The sequence below is a fragment of the Staurois parvus genome, unplaced genomic scaffold (genome assembly GCF_062004578.1).
Source record: "Staurois parvus isolate SC_StPar_1 unplaced genomic scaffold, SC_StPar_1.0 ptg000569l, whole genome shotgun sequence".
Classification (NCBI taxonomy): domain Eukaryota; kingdom Metazoa; phylum Chordata; class Amphibia; order Anura; family Ranidae; genus Staurois; species Staurois parvus.
This window is the reverse complement of record NW_028318365.1, coordinates 82,938-103,498: the sequence shown is the minus strand read 5'-3', so window position 1 is coordinate 103,498 and position 20,561 is coordinate 82,938. Positions and strand designations below refer to the sequence as shown.

The 20,561-nt window shown below is 51.3% G+C and overlaps 1 protein-coding gene across 1 annotated transcript; it reads right to left on the bottom strand.

Moving 5' to 3' along the window:
- Positions 1–11,919: 11,919 nt before the first annotated feature.
- LOC149450616 (uncharacterized) lies at positions 11,920–15,185 on the bottom strand. The gene is made up of 2 exons (XM_089691675.1): positions 14,958–15,185; positions 11,920–12,550 (listed from the first exon to the last, which is right to left on the bottom strand). Exons 1-2 carry the CDS (start codon positions 15,183–15,185, stop codon positions 12,398–12,400), a joined length of 381 nt encoding a protein of 126 aa, XP_089547801.1. The 3' UTR covers positions 11,920–12,397.
- Positions 15,186–20,561: the final 5,376 nt, after the last annotated feature.

The window sequence follows — 20,561 nt, the reverse complement described above, 5'->3', positions numbered from 1 at the left end:
TACGGCCCACTGGGTGAACGTGGTGCCGTCACAGCCGCACCAGCAACTTGGACAGGTCACGCCGCTTTTGCCTCCACGTTTGCACGTCCTTGGTCCGGCAAAGATGTCCGCCTCTACCACCTCTTCTTCCGCCGTGTCCTCAGCCGCCACCCCCGTGCCAAGTCCCATTACCCGACCGGCATATCACATGTGCAGGGCGCAACGGTGTCACGCTGTTCTGCACCTGGTATGCCTTGGCGAACGTAGTCACACAGGGGAGGAACTTCTGAGTGTAATGAACAGAGAAATCGACAGATGGCTGTCTCCGCGCAAACTCAAAATCGGAACCATGTTGACCGACAACGGCAAGAACATGGTGTCTGCTCTGCGTCAAGGAAGGTTGTGCCATGCGCCATGCATGGCTCACGTGTTCAATCTGGTTGTCAAGCGGTTCTTAAAATCCACCATCCCACTGCAAGACATCCTTAAAATGTCACGTAAACTTTGCATGCATTTCAGCCATTCCTACACCGCAAAGCACACCCTCCTTGAGCTGCAGCGGCAGAACGGAATTCCACAGCATCGCCTGATCTGCGACGTTGCAACAAGGTGGAATTCAACACTACACATGTTAGACCGCCTTTACGAACAGCGAAAGGCCATCACCGATTTCCTGATGTTACAAGCGGATAAAGGTACTCCCCTGTGTAACTTAGATGTCAGCCATTGGCAGCTCATGCGTGACACCTGCCGCTTGCTCAGGCCCTTTGAGGAGGCCACGCTATGGGAGTCCCTCGCATTCCTTGGCACAAATGGCCCATAGCATGCTCGGTTGCTTGCGTAGCGACAGCCGAATAATAACCATCAGACAGAGGGATGACTTTTGGCTGTCCACCTTGTTGGACCCTCGCTACTGTTCCAAAATGGTGGCCTTTTTCACACCTGCTGAGAGGGAGGCCAAAATAACGTACTATAAAAACCACCTATGTAGTCAGTTGGTCTCTGCCTTTGTGCGCCAACGTCCATCCTCAGACACTGTGGGCCCTGTGCGCTCGCGTTCCGCTGCCATGGCAGCAGGGGAGGGGTGGGGTGGTAGGAGCAGTGGCAGCTCCACCAGCAGCAGCTGCCTCAGTCTGCAGTCGATGATGAGTAGCTTTCTTCACCAGCGCAGTGAGGAAACTACTAACCAGCCGCAGCAGCAGCAGCAGCATCAGGTGGACCTGGAGCAGGACCTCAAACAACAGGCTTGGGCCTACTTGGACAGCACCCTGCCAACCGAGGTAGACAATCCCCTTGACTACTGGGCAACGAAACTTGACCTTTGGCCCCAACTAGCTGAATTTGCCCTTGAAAGGCTGTCATGCCCAGCCAGTAGCGTGGCATCGGAGCGCGTGTTTAGTGCGGCAGGAGGTATTGTAACTCCGCGGAGGACACGACTGTCCACCCAAAGTGTGGAGAGACTCACGTTTGTGAAAATGAATCAGGCGTGGATTAGTCTGGATTTCAAACCACCAGTTCCTGACACAACTGACTAAATCCGCCATGAATCATGCCTCAAACATGTGCCACTTTGAGGTCTCCTCACACACTGCTGGTGTGTAGATTTTTTTGACATAGGGTGCTGGCAGATTATGGGCCTCCTATAGCTGCTGCCAGGCCCCTAATCTGCCATAGGCCCCTATATACCGCCTCCTCATGCTGCTGCCAGGTCCAGAGTCTGTCATGGGTCCCTGTACGGCCTCCCATTGCTGCTGTCTCCATCGCCACACTCTGCCATGTGCCACTTTCGGGTCTCCTCACACACTGCTGGTGTGTAGAATTTTTTGACATAGGGTGCTGGCAGATTACGGGCCTCCCATTGCTGCTGCCAGGCCCCTAATCTGCCATAGGCCCCTATATACCGCCTCCTCATGCTACTGCCAGGTCCAGAGTCTGTCATGGGTCCCTGTACGGCCTCCCATTGCTGCTGCTTCCATCGCCACACTCTGCCATGTGCCACTTTCAGGTCTCCTCACACTGCTGGTGTGTTGAATTTTTTGACATAGGGTGCTGGCAGATTATGGGCCTCCTATAGCTGCTGCCAGGCCCCTAATCTGCCATAGGCCCCTATATACCGCTTCCTCATGCTGCTGCCAGGTCCAGAGTCTGTCATGGGTCCCTGTACGGCCTCCCATTGCTGCTGTCTCCATCGCCACACTCTGCCATGTGCCACTTTCAGGTCTCCTCACACTGCTGGTGTGTTGAATTTTTTGACATAGGGTGCTGGCAGATTATGGGCCTCCTATAGCTGCTGCCAGGCCCCTAATCTGCCATAGGCCCCTATATACCGCTTCCTCATGCTGCTGCCAGGTCCAGAGTCTCTCATGCCATGTGCCACTTTCAGGTCTCCTCACACTGCTGGTGTGTAGAATTTTTTTGACATAGGGTGCTGGCAGATTATGGGCCTCCTATAGCTGCTGCCAGGCCCCTAATCTGCCATAGGCCCCTATATACCGCCTCCTCATGCTGCTGCCAGGTCCAGAGTCTGTCATGGGTCCCTGTACGGCCTCCCATTGCTGCTGTCTCCATCGCCACACTCTGCCATGTGCCACTTTCAGGTCTCCTCACACTGCTGGTGTGTTGAATTTTTTGACATAGGGTGCTGGCAGATTAAGGGCCTCCCATAGCTGCTGCCAGGCCCCTAATCTGCCATAGGCCCCTATATACCGCCTCCTCATGCTGCTGCCAGGTCCAGAGTCTCTCATGGGTCCCTGTACGGCCTCCCATTGCTGCTGTCTCCATCGCCACACTCTGCCATGTGCCACTTTCAGGTCTCCTCACACTGCTGGTGTGTTGAATTTTTGACATAGGGTGCTGGCAGATTAAGGGCCTCCCATAGCTTCTGCCAGGCCCCTAATCTGCCATAGGCCCCTATATACCGCCTCCTCATGCTGCTGCCAGGTCCAGAGTCTGTCATGGGTCCCTGTACGGCCTCCCATTGCTGCTGTCTCCATCGCCACACTCTGCCATGTGCCACTTTCAGGTCTCCTCACACTGCTGGTGTGTTGAATTTTTTGACATAGGGTGCTGGCAGATTATGGGCCTCCCATTGCTGCTGCCAGGCCCCTAATCTGCCATAGGCCCCTATATACCGCCTCCTCATGCTGCTGCCAGGTCCAGAGTCTCTCATGGGTCCCTGTACGGCCTGCCATTGCTGCTGTCTCCATCGCCACACTCTGCCATGTGCCACTTTCAGGTCTCCTCACACACTGCTGGTGTGTAGAATTTTTTGACATAGGGTGCTGGCAGATTACGGGCCTCCTATAGCTGCTGCCAGGCCCCTAATCTGCCATAGGCCCCTATATACCGCTTCCTCATGCTGCTGCCAGGTCCAGAGTCTCTCATGCCATGTGCCACTTTCAGGTCTCCTCACACTGCTGGTGTGTAGAATTTTTTTGACATAGGGTGCTGGCAGATTAAGGGCCTCCCATAGCTGCTGCCAGGCCCCTAATCTGCCATAGGCCCCTATATACCGCCTCCTCATGCTGCTGCCAGGTCCAGAGTCTCTCATGGGTCCCTGTACGGCCTGCCATTGCTGCTGTCTCCATCGCCACACTCTGCCATGTGCCACTTTCAGGTCTCCTCACACTGCTGGTGTGTTGAATTTTTTGACATAGGGTGCTGGCAGATTAAGGGCCTCCCATAGCTGCTGCCAGGCCCCTAATCTGCCATAGGCCCCTATATACCGCCTCCTCATGCTGCTGCCAGGTCCAGAGTCTCTCATGGGTCCCTGTACGGCCTGCCATTGCTGCTGTCTCCATCGCCACACTCTGCCATGTGCCACTTTCAGGTCTCCTCACACTGCTGGTGTGTTGAATTTTTTGACATAGGGTGCTGGCAGATTAAGGGCCTCCCATAGCTGCTGCCAGGCCCCTAATCTGCCATAGGCCCCTATATACCGCCTCCTCATGCTGCTGCCAGGTCCAGAGTCTGTCATGGGTCCCTGTACGGCCTCCCATTGCTGCTGTCTCCATCGCCACACTCTGCCATGTGCCACTTTCAGGTCTCCTCACACACTGCTGGTGTGTAGAATTTTTTGACATAGGGTGCTGGCAGATTACGGGCCTCCCATTGCTGCTGCCAGGCCCCTAATCTGCCATAGGCCCCTATATACCGCCTCCTCATGCTGCTGCCAGGTCCAGAGTCTGTCATGGGTCCCTGTACGGCCTCCCATTGCTGCTGTCTCCATCGCCACACTCTGCCATGTGCCACTTTCAGGTCTCCTCACACTGCTGGTGTGTAGAATTTTTTTGACATAGGGTGCTGGCAGATTAAGGGCCTCCCATAGCTGCTGCCAGGCCCCTAATCTGCCATAGGCCCCTATATACCGCCTCCTCATGCTGCTGCCAGGTCCAGAGTCTCTCATGGGTCCCTGTACGGCCTGCCATTGCTGCTGTCTCCATCGCCACACTCTGCCATGTGCCACTTTCAGGTCTCCTCACACTGCTGGTGTGTTGAATTTTTGACATAGGGTGCTGGCAGATTAAGGGCCTCCCATAGCTTCTGCCAGGCCCCTAATCTGCCATAGGCCCCTATATACCGCCTCCTCATGCTGCTGCCAGGTCCAGAGTCTGTCATGGGTCCCTGTACGGCCTCCCATTGCTGCTGTCTCCATCGCCACACTCTGCCATGTGCCACTTTCAGGTCTCCTCACACACTGCTGGTGTGTAGAATTTTTTGACATAGGGTGCTGGCAGATTACGGGCCTCCCATTGCTGCTGCCAGGCCCCTAATCTGCCATAGGCCCCTATATACCGCTTCCTCATGCTGCTGCCAGGTCCAGAGTCTCTCATGCCATGTGCCACTTTCAGGTCTCCTCACACTGCTGGTGTGTAGAATTTTTTTGACATAGGGTGCTGGCAGATTAAGGGCCTCCCATAGCTGCTGCCAGGCCCCTAATCTGCCATAGGCCCCTATATACCGCCTCCTCATGCTGCTGCCAGGTCCAGAGTCTCTCATGGGTCCCTGTACGGCCTGCCATTGCTGCTGTCTCCATCGCCACACTCTGCCATGTGCCACTTTCAGGTCTCCTCACACTGCTGGTGTGTTGAATTTTTTGACATAGGGTGCTGGCAGATTAAGGGCCTCCCATAGCTGCTGCCAGGCCCCTAATCTGCCATAGGCCCCTATATACCGCCTCCTCATGCTGCTGCCAGGTCCAGAGTCTGTCATGGGTCCCTGTACGGCCTCCCATTGCTGCTGTCTCCATCGCCACACTCTGCCATGTGCCACTTTCAGGTCTCCTCACACACTGCTGGTGTGTAGAATTTTTTGACATAGGGTGCTGGCAGATTACGGGCCTCCCATTGCTGCTGCCAGGCCCCTAATCTGCCATAGGCCCCTATATACCGCCTCCTCATGCTGCTGCCAGGTCCAGAGTCTGTCATGGGTCCCTGTACGGCCTCCCATTGCTGCTGTCTCCATCGCCACACTCTGCCATGTGCCACTTTCAGGTCTCCTCACACTGCTGGTGTGTTGAATTTTTTGACATAGGGTGCTGGCAGATTAAGGGCCTCCCATAGCTGCTGCCAGGCCCCTAATCTGCCATAGGCCCCTATATACCGCCTTCTCATGCTGCTGCCAGGTCCAGAGTCTGTCATGGGTCCCTGTACGGCCTCCCATTGCTGCTGTCTCCATCGCCACACTCTGCCATGTGCCACTTTCAGGTCTCCTCACACTGCTGGTGTGTTGAATTTTTTGACATAGGGTGCTGACAGATTATGGGCCTCCTATAGCTGCTGCCAGGCCCCTAATCTGCCATAGGCCCCTATATACCGCTTCCTCATGCTGCTGCCAGGTCCAGAGTCTCTCATGCCATGTGCCACTTTCAGGTCTCCTCACACTGCTGGTGTGTAGAATTTTTTTGACATAGGGTGCTGGCAGATTATGGGCCTCCTATAGCTGCTGCCAGGCCCCTAATCTGCCATAGGCCCCTATATACCGCCTCCTCATGCTGCTGCCAGGTCCAGAGTCTCTCATGGGTCCCTGTACGGCCTGCCATTGCTGCTGTCTCCATCGCCACACTCTGCCATGTGCCACTTTCAGGTCTCCTCACACTGCTGGTGTGTTGAATTTTTTGACATAGGGTGCTGGCAGATTAAGGGCCTCCCCTAGCTGCTGCCAGGCCCCTAATCTGCCATAGGCCCCTATATACCGCCTCCTCATGCTGCTGCCAGGTCCAGAGTCTGTCATGGGTCCCTGTACGGCCTGCCATTGCTGCTGTCTCCATCGCCACACTCTGCCATGTGCCACTTTCAGGTCTCCTCACACTGCTGGTGAGTTGAATTTTTTGACATAGGGTGCTGGCAGATTAAGGGCCTCCCATAGCTGCTGCCAGGCCCCTAATCTGCCATAGGCCCCTATATACCGCCTCCTCATGCTGCTGCCAGGTCCAGAGTCTCTCATGGGTCCCTGTACGGCCTGCCATTGCTGCTGTCTCCATCGCCACACTCTGCCATGTGCCACTTTCAGGTCTCCTCACACTGCTGGTGTGTTGAATTTTTTGACATAGGGTGCTGGCAGATTATGGGCCTCCCATTGCTGCTGCCAGGCCCCTAATCTGCCATAGGCCCCTATATACCGCCTCCTCATGCTGCTGCCAGGTCCAGAGTCTCTCATGGGTCCCTGTATGGCCTGCCATTGCTGCTGTCTCCATCGCCACACTCTGCCATGTGCCACTTTCAGGTCTCCTCACACACTGCTGGTGTGTAGAATTTTTTGACATAGGGTGCTGGCAGATTACGGGCCTCCCATTGCTGCTGCCAGGCCCCTAATCTGCCATAGGCCCCTATATACCGCTTCCTCATGCTGCTGCCAGGTCCAGAGTCTCTCATGCCATGTGCCACTTTCAGGTCTCCTCACACTGCTGGTGTGTAGAATTTTTTTGACATAGGGTGCTGGCAGATTATGGGCCTCCTATAGCTGCTGCCAGGCCCCTAATCTGCCATAGGCCCCTATATACCGCCTCCTCATGCTGCTGCCAGGTCCAGAGTCTGTCATGGGTCCCTGTACGGCCTCCCATTGCTGCTGTCTCCATCGCCACACTCTGCCATGTGCCACTTTCAGGTCTCCTCACACTGCTGGTGTGTTGAATTTTTTGACATAGGGTGCTGGCAGATTAAGGGCCTCCCATAGCTGCTGCCAGGCCCCTAATCTGCCATAGGCCCCTATATACCGCCTCCTCATGCTGCTGCCAGGTCCAGAGTCTCTCATGGGTCCCTGTACGGCCTGCCATTGCTGCTGTCTCCATCGCCACACTCTGCCATGTGCCACTTTCAGGTCTCCTCACACTGCTGGTGTGTTGAATTTTTTGACATAGGGTGCTGGCAGATTAAGGGCCTCCCCTAGCTGCTGCCAGGCCCCTAATCTGCCATAGGCCCCTATATACCGCCTCCTCATGCTGCTGCCAGGTCCAGAGTCTGTCATGGGTCCCTGTACGGCCTGCCATTGCTGCTGTCTCCATCGCCACACTCTGCCATGTGCCACTTTCAGGTCTCCTCACACTGCTGGTGTGTTGAATTTTTTGACATAGGGTGCTGGCAGATTAAGGGCCTCCCATAGCTGCTGCCAGGCCCCTAATCTGCCATAGGCCCCTATATACCGCCTCCTCATGCTGCTGCCAGGTCCAGAGTCTCTCATGGGTCCCTGTACGGCCTGCCATTGCTGCTGTCTCCATCGCCACACTCTGCCATGTGCCACTTTCAGGTCTCCTCACACTGCTGGTGTGTTGAATTTTTTGACATAGGGTGCTGGCAGATTATGGGCCTCCCATTGCTGCTGCCAGGCCCCTAATCTGCCATAGGCCCCTATATACCGCCTCCTCATGCTGCTGCCAGGTCCAGAGTCTGTCATGGGTCCCTGTACGGCCTCCCATTGCTGCTGTCTCCATCGCCACACTCTGCCATGTGCCACTTTCAGGTCTCCTCACACTGCTGGTGTGTAGAATTTTTTGACATAGGGTGCTGGCAGATTATGGGCCTCCTATAGCTGCTGCCAGGCCCCTAATCTGCCATGGGCCCCTATATACCGCCTCCTCATGCTGCTGCCAGGTCCAGAGTCTTTCATGGGTCCCTGTACGGCCTCCCATTGCTGCTGTCTCCATCGCCACACTCTGCCATGTGCCACTTTCAGGTCTCCTCACACACTGCTGGTGTGTAGAATTTTTTGACATAGGGTGCTGGCAGATTAAGGGCCTCCCATAGCTGCTGCCAGGCCCCTAATCTGCCATAGGCCCCTATATACCGCCTCCTCATGCTGCTGCCAGGTCCAGAGTCTGTCATGGGTCCCTGTACGGCCTCCCATTGCTGCTGTCTCCATCGCCACACTCTGCCATGTGCCACTTTCAGGTCTCCTCACACTGCTGGTGTGTTGAATTTTTTGACATAGGGTGCTGGCAGATTAAGGGCCTCCCATAGCTGCTGCCAGGCCCCTAATCTGCCATGGGCCCCTATATACCGCCTCCTCATGCTGCTGCCAGGTCCAGAGTCTGTCATGGGTCCCTGTACGGCCTCCCATTGCTGCTGTCTCCATCGCCACACTCTGCCATGTGCCACTTTCAGGTCTCCTCACACTGCTGGTGTGTTGAATTTTTTGACATAGGGTGCTGGCAGATTATGGGCCTCCTATAGCTGCTGCCAGGCCCCTAATCTGCCATAGGCCCCTATATACCGCCTCCTCATGCTGCTGCCAGGTCCAGAGTCTGTCATGGGTCCCTGTACGGCCTCCCATTGCTGCTGTCTCCATCGCCACACTCTGCCATGTGCCACTTTCAGGTCTCCTCACACACTGCTGGTGTGTATAATTTTTTGACATAGGGTGCTGGCAGATTACGGGCCTCCCATAGCTGCTGCCAGGCCCCTAATCTGCCATGGGCCCCTATACCGACTCCTCATGCTGTGACGTTGCAACAAGGTGGAATTCAACCCTACATATGTTAGACCGCCTTTACGAACAGCAAAAGGCCATCACAGATTTCCTGATGTTAAAAGCGGATAAAGGTATTCCCTGTGTAACTTAGATGTCAGCCATTGGCAGCTCATGCGTGACACCTGCGCTTGCTCAGGCCCTTTGAGGAGGCCACGCTATTCGTGAGTCGGCAGGACTATGGGATGAACGACGTCATTCCTCTGTTGCACGTCCTGGAACAAATGCTGTTAACAATGGCTGGTCAGGGTGCGGTAGACGTGGCGCACAGATCTCAACGCCACATGACCCCTGTGGGGGCAGGACAGGAAGAAGAGGAGGAGGTAGAGGAGGACATTGGTGCTCAGGAATTATTGAGTGAAATGGGTGGTTTTTCCACTCAGCGGACAGGAGTGGAGGAGCAGGAGCATCTGGTAGAGGAGGAGGAGGAGGAGGAGGAGACAGAGGACCCAGACGCACCGTGGCAGTATGCTGTGGAGATGGAGGCAGGGAGTCCCTCGCATTCCTTGGCACAAATGGCCCATAGCATGCTCGGTTGCTTGCGTAGCGACAGCCGAATAATAACCATCAGACAGAGGGATGACTTTTGGCTGTCCACCTTGTTGGACCCTCGCTACCGTTCCAAAATGGTGGCCTTTTTCACACCTGCTGAGAGGGAGGCCAAAATAACGTACTATAAAAACCACCTATGTAGTCAGCTGGTCTCTGCCTGTCTGCGCCAACGTCCATCCTCAGACACTGTGGGCCCTGTGCGCTCGCGTTCCGCTGCCATGGCAGCAGGGGAGGGGTGGGGTGGTAGGAGCAGTGGCAGCTCCACCAGCAGCGGCTGCCTCAGTCTGCAGTCGATGATGAGTAGCTTTCTTCACCAGCGCAGTGAGGAAACTACTAACCAGCCGCAGCAGCAGCAGCAGCAGCAGCATCAGGTGGACCTGGAGCAGGACCTCAAACAACAGGCTTAGGCCTACTTGGACAGCACCCTGCCAACCGAGGTAGACAATCCCCTTGACTACTGGGCAACGAAACTTGACCTTTGGCCCCAACTAGCTGAATTTGCCCTTGAAAGGCTGTCATGCCCGGCCAGTAGCGTGGCATCGGAGCGCGTGTTTAGTGCGGCAGGAGGTATTGCAACTCCGCGGAGGACACGACTGTCCACCCAAAGTGTGGAGAGACTGACGTTTGTGAAAATGAATCAGGCGTGGATTAGTCTGGATTTCAAACCACCAGTTCCTGACACAACTGACTAAATCCGCCATGAATCATGCCCCAAACATGTGCCACTTTCAGGTCTCCTCACACTGCTGGTGTGTTCCATTTTTTGTCATAGGGTGCTGGCAGATTACGGGCCTCCCATAGCTGCTGCCAGGCCCCTAATCTGCCATGGGCCCCTATACCGCCTCCTCATGCTGCTGCCAAGTCCAGAGTCTCTCATGGGTCCCTGTACGGCCTCCCATTGCTGCTGTCTCCATCGCCACACTCTGCCATGTGCCACTTTCAGGTCTCCTCACACTGCTGGTGTATTCCATTTTTTGTCATAGGGTGCTGGCAGATTACGGGCCTCCCATAGCTGCTGCCAGGCCCCTAATCTGCCATGGGCCCCTATACCGCCTCCTCATGCTGCTGCCAGGTCCAGAGTGTGTCATGGGTCCCTGTACGGCCTCCCATTGCTGCTGTCTCCATCGCCACACTCTGCCATGTGCCACTTTCAGGTCTCCTCACACTGCTGGTGGGTTCCATTTTTTGTCATAGGGTGCTGGCAGATTACGGGCCTCCCATAGCTGCTGCCAGGCCCCTAATCTGCCATGGGCCCCCGTACCGACTCCTCATGCTGCTGCCAGGCCCGTAATCTGTCATGGGCCCCTGTTGTCGCTTGTTGGCATATTCCGCTCGTTCAGATGCTCCTTCTCCTGCTACTCCTCTTCACGGATTCCGTCAGCAGTCTTTCTTGGAATCCGTTTCCAAGAGACAACAGTTTGCGAGCACGCACCAGACGGTGCAGAAACTGAACGTCCTCCTGTCCAAGTTGCTGCTGCCAGGCTTGTAATCTGTCATGCGCCCCTGTACCGCCTCCTCATGCTGCTGCCAGGTCCAGAGTGTGTCATGGGCCCCCGTACCGACTCCAAATGCTGCTGCCAGGCCCGTAATCTGTCATGGGCCCCTGTACCACCTCCCCATGCTGCTGCCAGGTCCAGATTGTGTCATGGGTCCCTGTACGGCCTCCCATTGCTGCTGCCAGGCCTGTAATCTGCCATGGGCCCCCCTACCGACTCCTCATGCTGCTGCCAGGCCCGTAATCTGCCATGGGCCCCTGTACCGCCTCCTCATGCTGCTGCCAGGTCCAGAGTGTGTCATGGGTCCCTGTACGGCCTCCCATTGCTGCTGTCTCTATCGCCACACTCTGCCATGTGCCACTTTCAGGTCTCCTCACACTGCTGGTGGTTTCCATTTTTGTCATAGGGTGCTGCATGGCCTCCCATTGCTGCTGCCTCCACCGCCACACTGTGGCTCCACACTCTGGTTTTGGCCCCGTGACTGGCCAAATGAGTGAAGTGTGCGGTGATTCTAAGATCGACGGCACTCATCTGCATGTCATACTGCCTGACAGTATTATTTCTCTTCCCCAGCAGACTCCAAGGGCATTTAAATTAAAGGTACAGTGTTCAGCACTAATATTAAGTCTCTCTGAAGCCTAGAAACACCCTTTTTTAATTTAAATTCACAGCGAATATATTCGACTCGAATCAAATTTTTTCTACGAATTCGCCGAATCAGTCGAATCGAATTTTTGAATACTTCGCTCATCTCTAGTCAGGAGTATGTAATGTACAACATGGAGTATATAGTGCAGGGGTCAGGAGTATGGAATGTACAACATGGAATATATAGTGCAGGGTCAGGAGTATGTAATGTACAATATAATTTATACAGTGTAAGGGTCAGGACTCATAATATTGGTATTCAGTAATAAGTAATAAGTGGAAGATTAAATGTTTACTGTAGACAAGTTGCAGAGGTCCCACACTGCTGTCTCCCATCTCCTGAGACTGCACTCAGTGACTTTGGTCTGAGACTATACAGACATATCCCTCCACCCGGCACAGCCAGCAGATAACAGAGCAAGGAACCCTGGGAGAATTGTTCTGTCAGAGATCTTACTGGACCCGGGAATGGGGAAGAAGACCCAAGACACACACCCCAGGTGCCTAGGTCTAGTAACACTTATGGTGAAAATGAACATTTTCCTGCCAGCTTAACCCCAGAACCTCCATAAATCCAGTCTAGAGACATAAATTGTGTCTGCAGCACAGAGAAGGAAGATTATCCGAGAGAAATCCAGGAATACAGGACGGGGAACACAGCTCAGGAAAGTGACCAGGGGATTACAGGCTGATATCACCCAGTCCCCGCCCTACTCTGGACCAATCAGTGAGCAGTATGGGTGGAGGAATGGATTTAGTGTTCATGACCCACCTGTGCTGATCTCTGTAGGAGTGTCCTCCTCTATAAATGTCCCCGTTATTCCATCCTCCTCCATAGACTGCTGATCATCCCTCACATACGCCTCTTCTTCTTCTGCTTTCACCTCAAATTCTATATCGATTGGATCTCCACTCTAAATCAAGGAAATGAGAGAAAATATCATCTGTAAAATGTAAGATTTATGATTGTGACATCACACACAAAATCCACACATTGTCTCCCTTCACAGAAGCAGATCACATGTGATATGTCGGTACATTTCCCCTAAATACCGCATGCCATCCTGAAACTGTCCATTTCCTATCCCGTGTTGCGGTATTGACCACAAACACTGAACACGCTCAGTAAATACCGCATGAACAGGCGTTACATTCACAGAAGGAAATAAAGAATGAAATGCATGCGGTCATTAATTAGTGGTGGAGACATGCGGCATTCAGGAAATGTGTACTGCTTGGTAAAGAGTGGGTGGCCGCTGGCATCCTTAACAACCAGTAAACAACATGGTTGTTAGGGAGCGAGCGGCTGCCGCATCCAAACCAACCGATAAATCTAAAAAAAAGAATTACTGGCAATGAAATATTAAGAAAATGTTCAAGGGTCCCCCCCTGGGGTCTGGTATGGATTTTGAGGGGGACTCCTTGCCAAAATGAAAGAAATACATACCAGACCCCTATCTGAGCATGCTGCTGGCAGGTCAGGAAAGGGGGGGATGAGCAAGCGACCCCGCCTCCTGAAACATACCAGGCCACGTGCCCTTAACATGCAGTGGATGCTCTGGGGCAGGGGGGCTTTGCTCCCCCAAAGCACCTTGTCCATGTTGATGAGGACAATGGACTCTTCCCCACAACCCAGGCTAGTGGCTGTGGGGGTTTGCAGGCAGAGGACTTACAAAATGTAACAAGGGGCCCTCAGATCCCTCACCCCATGTGAATGAGTATGGGGTACATGGTACCCCTAATTATTCACCCCAAAAAAGTATTCTGTTAAATAGACAGCAGGCAGTATTTGACAAGTCCTTTATTAAAAAAGCAAAACTAAAGCAAAATGTCCCCCCGGTGTAGATCCATCATCAATCACGATGCTCGCTGTCACCGCTGACTCGGAAAGAAAAGCTCCGCTCCCAATAAAGACTCCCCTCTGTCTGACAGCTCTGATGCCTCCTGCCACTAAATATACTAAGGGACGGTGCAACTCGGTGACATCACTGACCGGGGCATGTTGTATTGGTGACGTCACTGACCGGGGCATGTTGTATTGGTGACATCACTGACCGGGGCATGTTGTATTGGTGACGTCACTGACCGGGGCATGTTGTATTGGTGACGTCACTGACCGGGGCATGTTGTATTGGTGATGTCACCTACCGAGGCATGTTGTATTGGTGATGTCACTGACCGGGGCATGTTGTATTGGTGATGTCACTGACCAGGGCATGTTGTATTGGTGACATCACTGACCGGGGCATGTTGTATTGGTGATGTCACTGACCAGGGCATGTTGTATTGGTGACATCACTGACCGGGGCATGTTGTATTGGTGACATCACTGACCGGGGCATGTTGTATTGGTGACGTCACTGACCGGGGCATGTTGTATTGGTGACGTCACTGACCGGGGCATGTTGTATTGGTGATGTCACTGACCGAGGCATGTTGTATTGGTGATGTCACTGACCGGGGCATGTTGTATTGGTGATGTCACTGACCGGGGCATGTTGTATTAGTGATGTCACTGACCGGGGCATGTTGTATTGGTGATGTCACTGACCAGGGCATGTTGTATTGGTGATGTCACAAGAAGGCAATGACAGTGAGTATCGTGATTGGATCATCGATGGATCTACATCAGGGGGATATTGTTCTTTATTTTTGTTTTGTCAAAAATTACTTCCAGTGTTTTCTTAAACTACTTTTTTTTGGTGAATGAATAGGGGTACTATGTACTCTATACTCATTCACATTGTGGGGGGCCAGGATCTGGGGGCCTCCTTGTTAAAGGTGGCTTCCAGATTCCAATAAGCCCCCCACCCACAACCACTGCCCAGGGTTGTGGGGAAGGAACCCTTGTCCCCATCGCCATGGGGATAAGGTGCTTTTGGGAGGATAGAGCGTCCCTGCCCTGAAGCACCCACCCCATGTTGAGGGTATGTGGCCTGGTATGGTTCAGGAGGAAGGTGGGCACTCACTAAGGGTCTGGTGTTGATTTTGGAGGGGAAACCACACCTTTATTTTTATTATTTTGGCATCGGGGTTCCCCTCAAAATCCATACCAGACCTGTCACAGCTGTCAGCGGGGAACTTGGCGACTGTCCGCTCCTTGTTTACTGGTTGTTGGGGACACTGGCGGCTGCCCTCTCCTTAACAACAAGCTATTTACAAGTGTTGCTATGGACACCAGTGGTAAATTACCCGCAGGCTTCACTACTAAAAAACAGAATGCAGCATCTTACTACATACTGGGATACGGGAAGATACCGCTTTGTGATTGGAGCCCATAGTCTCTACAAGTCCATGTTCTAGATTCCCCATCCCACCAACCTTGCAATGCGGAGGGATGGTGTGACCTTCCTGTTTGGAATCCCGGGAATACAGAGGACGGGGACATCTCTCTGGTGGGTTCCTGGTATTAAGTGGCTCCATCATATCCTTGTGTCCTTCTGAAAACTCCTCCATCACTCCATACTCCTCATCCTCCTCTTTATACTCTTCTTTAACATCAATATTATCATCCCCGAGGATTCCACTCTGAAAGATATAATAAAACATTCATTGTAACAAACATGCTGTGTATAAATCACAACTACTAATAATTGTCATCATCTACCTGATGATGGTGAGGGATGGTGTGACCTTCCTGTGTGGAATCCCGGGAATACAGAGGACGGGGACATGTCTCTGGTGGGTTCCCATGACTGGATCCATCTGTAGGAAACACACACACTGACTGAATCCATTGTTTCTATGTGTTTATCAGATGATGGGGGATCTAGGTGGATCCTCCGTACTGCTCTCTCCTTTACAATAAAGTCTCCTCTTACCCGGTGATGTGAGGGGCGGCTGATTGTCCATCATGACGTCCTTGTAGAGATCCTTGTGTCCTTCTAAATACTCCCACTCCTCCATGGAGAAATAGACAGTGACACCCTGACACCTTATAGGAACCTGACACACACAATGATACAGTCACCATCCAGACACATCCCTTGTCTGTTACTGGAGAATGTCCCAGAATTCCCGGCACCGCTCACCTCTCCTGTCAGCTGATGGACCATCATGGTGGTCAGTTCCAGAATCTTCTGCTCTTTCTCCCTCTCAGGTATCAGAGAATGAGATGGAGGCACCATGGTGAGGCTCTGGGTTCTGCTCCATCCTCCTGAGATTGGCTCCCCACTAGACTTCTTCTTTACAACATAATCCTACAGATCAGGAGACAAATAAAACAATATCAACCACCTGACATCATCTAAATGTGTGCAAAAATAAAATGGTCTATTGACCAGAATAGACAAGAGTGATGTCATGTGACCTCCCAGAATCCTCCTCACCTCTCTGGTCAGGTCTGTGTTTTATTAATAGAGATGAGAGTGATGTCATGTGACCTCCCAAAATCCTCCTCACCTCTCCGGTCAGGTCTGTGTTTTATTAATAGAGATGAGAGTGATGTCATGTGACCTCCCAGAATCCTCCTCACCTCTCCGGTCAGGTCTGTGTTTTATTAATAGAGATAAGAGTGATGTCATGTGACCTCCCAGAATCCTCCTCACCTCTCCGGTCAGGTCTGTGTTTTATTAATAGAGATAAGAGTGATGTCATGTGACCTCCCAGAATCCTCCTCACCTCTCCGGTCAGCAGGTAGATGATCTCCAGGGTGAGGTTTAGTATCTTCTCAGTCATGTGACTCCGGTCCTCCTCCATCCTCATTGGTGCCATCATGTGATCTATACAGGTCTCCTTGTAGACGGATAACTTTGGGAAATGAAAGTAAGAATGATTTGGATGGTATTGGTCACACAATAATAGGATGTGGATGTGAGGGGGGAATAGGAGGGTTGCTGGACATTGAAGAACTACTCCCCCCATGGGAAGACATTTTGTTTGGACTGTTTAGTGTTTACTACAATTTTGAGGTCCGGGGCCCCTTTTCTCTGTTGGGATTGTTTGGTCTCTGAACTGGTTTTGATGAGTATTAGATCTGCAGACAAGGAATGATAAATCTGATCCTTCCTATGACTAGTTTGCTCTGAGGCAGTGCTGTGAGGTCAATGTCGGCTCATCATGCAGGGATGGTCACTTTACATCACCCGACGCCCGGGACATGTAGTTCTGGGGGCCGGGCAAGTATTGTGTTTAATCTTTATCCCTGCTGAGGGCAAGCCGCAGGGCTCTCCTTTCAGGTGCCAGCCTCTGACACCCCGTGTGTGTGAACCTCTCCTGTACCTACTATGCTTCCCCGGCTCTGCTTGCCCATCTGTGGGCCCGGGTCAGCGGGTGTCGGAGGGTAGAGGGGATGGAGGAGAGCGGACATGTTCACTCCCTTCTTGTCCTGACCCAAAAGTGACTTTATGACAGATTTCCCGACCATCGAGGCCGGCAAAGAATGTAATGCGGTGCGATGTGCTCTACATTACATCGAATGGAGTACAGGGGAACATTGGGGGTCTTTTAGACCCTGGATGTCTCAATAAAGAGAACCTGTCATCAAAAGTCATCACATAGAAGACTTTGTCCCCTTAAGTAAAAATGTTTTTTTAAATGCAAAGAATTAAAGTTACAACCAAGCACATAACTCCTCCCTTTAAAAAATTTTGAGGCCCCCCCCACATATATACACGCCCAAATGTAAGAGCACACGCTGGAGCGCCTACACGTGATAACATTGATTGTGATACACGTTACATATCTCCGGTCACACCAGAATGAGAGGATAATTCTAGGAGCAGACCTCCTCCGTACTCTATACTGATGACCTAGAAGGGGCTATAAATGTGTCCCCTATAGATAATACCGGGGACTAAAGGTTGTCACCATTTCAGCACACACAACTTAAGGTTTGACATGTTGGATATCTATTTACTCGCTGCAACCTCGGCTTTTATATTTTTACACATAAATGGGTCATTTATTGCTTTTTGTGCCCTGAAATTAACTTAAGTATATTTTTTAGTGAAATTTGGCATTTCATAGACTTTGTGATAATATTTTGTGACATAAAAAAATAGAACTGCCACTATTTTATTCTCTAAAGTCTCTACTTTTAGAAAACCTATATTTTGGGGGTTTTGTGTCATCTTCAGGTTAAAATGATTTTTTAAATGTGCAAAAATGGCTCTGGGAGTGAAAGGAGAAAGGATAAGCCGGACACTCCCCTTTCCTGAGGAGCAGCCAATCGGTTCTCATTACACTGCAAAGTCTCTCCCCTCCTTGCTAGTCCCCGGGTGCGGTGCTGGAGACAGGCGGGGGAGGGGTGGAGGAGATAAACAGCGCAATGTTACACATATTAAATGTTTTAGTCGCTTTAAAGCCCCATTTATTTTTTAAACCCCAGATATTCCTAAAAGCACCTCAGATTTATATACATTTCTTGTTAAAAAGGAATGTTTCCTTCCTCCTGAGCAGCAATGTAAGGGGCTCTATGCTCCATACTCCTGACCCCGGCACTCCATCATTGTGTTGGCTGCATAGTGTAATGATTGCCCATTGGCTGCCTGTGTAGTGTCATCATTGCCCTTTGTAGGCCATGTATGGTCAGGATGGTCCTTTGCTTGTCTATTTATTGTCAGTGCTGTTTGTTTAGAGGACCATATTACTAGAATTTATCTCCACAATGAGAATGTTCCGGCCCCGGAAGTGGGGGATGTTCTGCCCCTGAAGGGGTTCATCTGGGTTCCCACACTATATATGTGTGTATCATCATCTGCTGGAGATAAAAGACGTCACAGTGACTATGGAGGAAGAGGACGGACATGACTATGGAGGAAGAGGACGGACATGACTATGGAGGAAGAGGACGAACATGACTATGGAGGAAGAGGACGGACATGACTATGGAGGAAGAGGACGGACATGACTATGGAGTAAGAGGACGGACGTGACTATGGAGGAAGAGGACGGATGTGACTATGGAGGAAGAGGACAGACATGACTATGGAGGAAGAGGACGGACGTGACTATGGAGGAAGAGGACGGACGTGACTATGGAGGAAGAGGACGGACGTGACTATGGAGGAAGAGGACAGACATGACTATGGTGGCAGAGGACGGACGTGACTATGGAGGAAGAGGTCGGACGTGACTATGGAGGAAGAGGATGGACAAGACTATGGAGGAAGAGGATGGACATGACGGGGAGGTTACTGAGTGTAAATAGGAAATAACATCCTATTACCTCCTCGTCGACATTGGCTGCCACGTCCACCAATGTCTCTGATCTGCTTCCTCCCAACTCACCTCTCCAAATGTCCTGCCTGTACCTGACATCACTTCCTGCCTGTACCTGACATCACTTCCTGTCTGTATTCCATAGAGAAGTCCTGTCTGGGGAGAAATGAGATCACCATCTTGTGGATTTCAGAGGAACTGCAGCCCTGAGAAGCGTCCCCTAATAACCATTCCTGCATTGTATCTACCTTACAGAGATACCAGGGAAGATCAAAAAGAACTAAAAAAAGTAAGAAACAATAAACCTAACTCTTATGCAACCAACTGTTTATATAATATATTTTACTACAGATAGAAAAGACTTAAAGACACAGAACACAAGATAAAAACAAAATACATAATAAAACAGAAACCTCCAAAACAGATCTTTTTAGGTAAAAAAAATGCAAAAATACATCCTAAAGTATAAGAATATCTATCAATCCACTGATAATGAAGATGTTAGACATAAATGACAAGGATGTAATGGTCACAGAGGAATGGTGGTGGAGATCTCTCACAGTAAGAACACTTCCTTGAATGGTTCTATAAATAAAGAATGAATCCTGGAGGGAATAAAGCTGTAAAGCAATAAATAATATATAAACTGGGCCATCCACTTCATCCATAAAGACATTGTGATTGAAGATCTTCTAGATCACATAGAAGGAGGACTCATCCATGATTTCATACATTTGTTTGGAAGGATAGAACAATCCTCAGAAGGGAACATGTAGGATGACAGGAAAGGCTCCTGACTGGTGAGATCCTCCAAACATAATGATGACATCCATGAACTGGAGAGAGCTCGTTGGGGTGATAAAGCCAATCTGGAAACACTGTGTAGACGTTCTCCAAGAACTCAGCACACTCCAGGTGTGGAGAAAGTCTCCAGGTGGGTTTAGCCTGTCATTTATCATAGGTAGGAATGTCCACACATGGACTTCCACAGGGGCCCCCGAGACTACATATAGAACCTGTACAGTGTCCCCTGTAATGAATTGCTTCCCACCAGGCCTATAGCAGAATGACAGCTGAGCGGGATCTCTCCCATCCTGGGTGGACATCATATGAAGTCCTCCAAGTCTAGTGCTTCTGCTGTATCTTGATATGTCACCTGCTGTGTCCACCAGATGACAGATCATTGTACCAGGCCAGCCCAGTACCGTGTGATTGCTATGACCAATCACAGTGATCACATGACAGTTGTACACAATAAATGTCTTTCATTCATAGCCATTCATTGTGTACTATTGTGATGGTCTCTGTGATTTGTCTCTGGCTCACTACCTCTACTGGAAATGTATTCCAAGCATCTACTACTCTTTCAGTAAAATAATACTTTCTGAGATTAGTTGTGAACTTTCCTCCAGTTAGTTGGAGGTCATGTCCTCGTGTTCTTCATTTTGGTTTTATATTGAAAATCCTGCCCTCCTGAACCTTATTCACTCCCTTGTTGTATGTAAAGGTTTCAGTCATGTCTCCCCTTTCCCTTCTCTCCTCCAGACTGGACATGTTACGTTCCTGAAGTCTCTCCTGATATCACTATTTGTATTCCCCGTCTCTGGACTCGTTCTATCTTATCACCTTTATGTAAGTGAGGTCTCCAGAACTGGACACAGTATTCTACATGAGGTTGCTGGTGACCCCTCTAGTGATAGTAAGATCTATATAGAGGAATCGGGACCTCCTTCCTACTGCTGGTGACCCCTCTAGTGATAGATC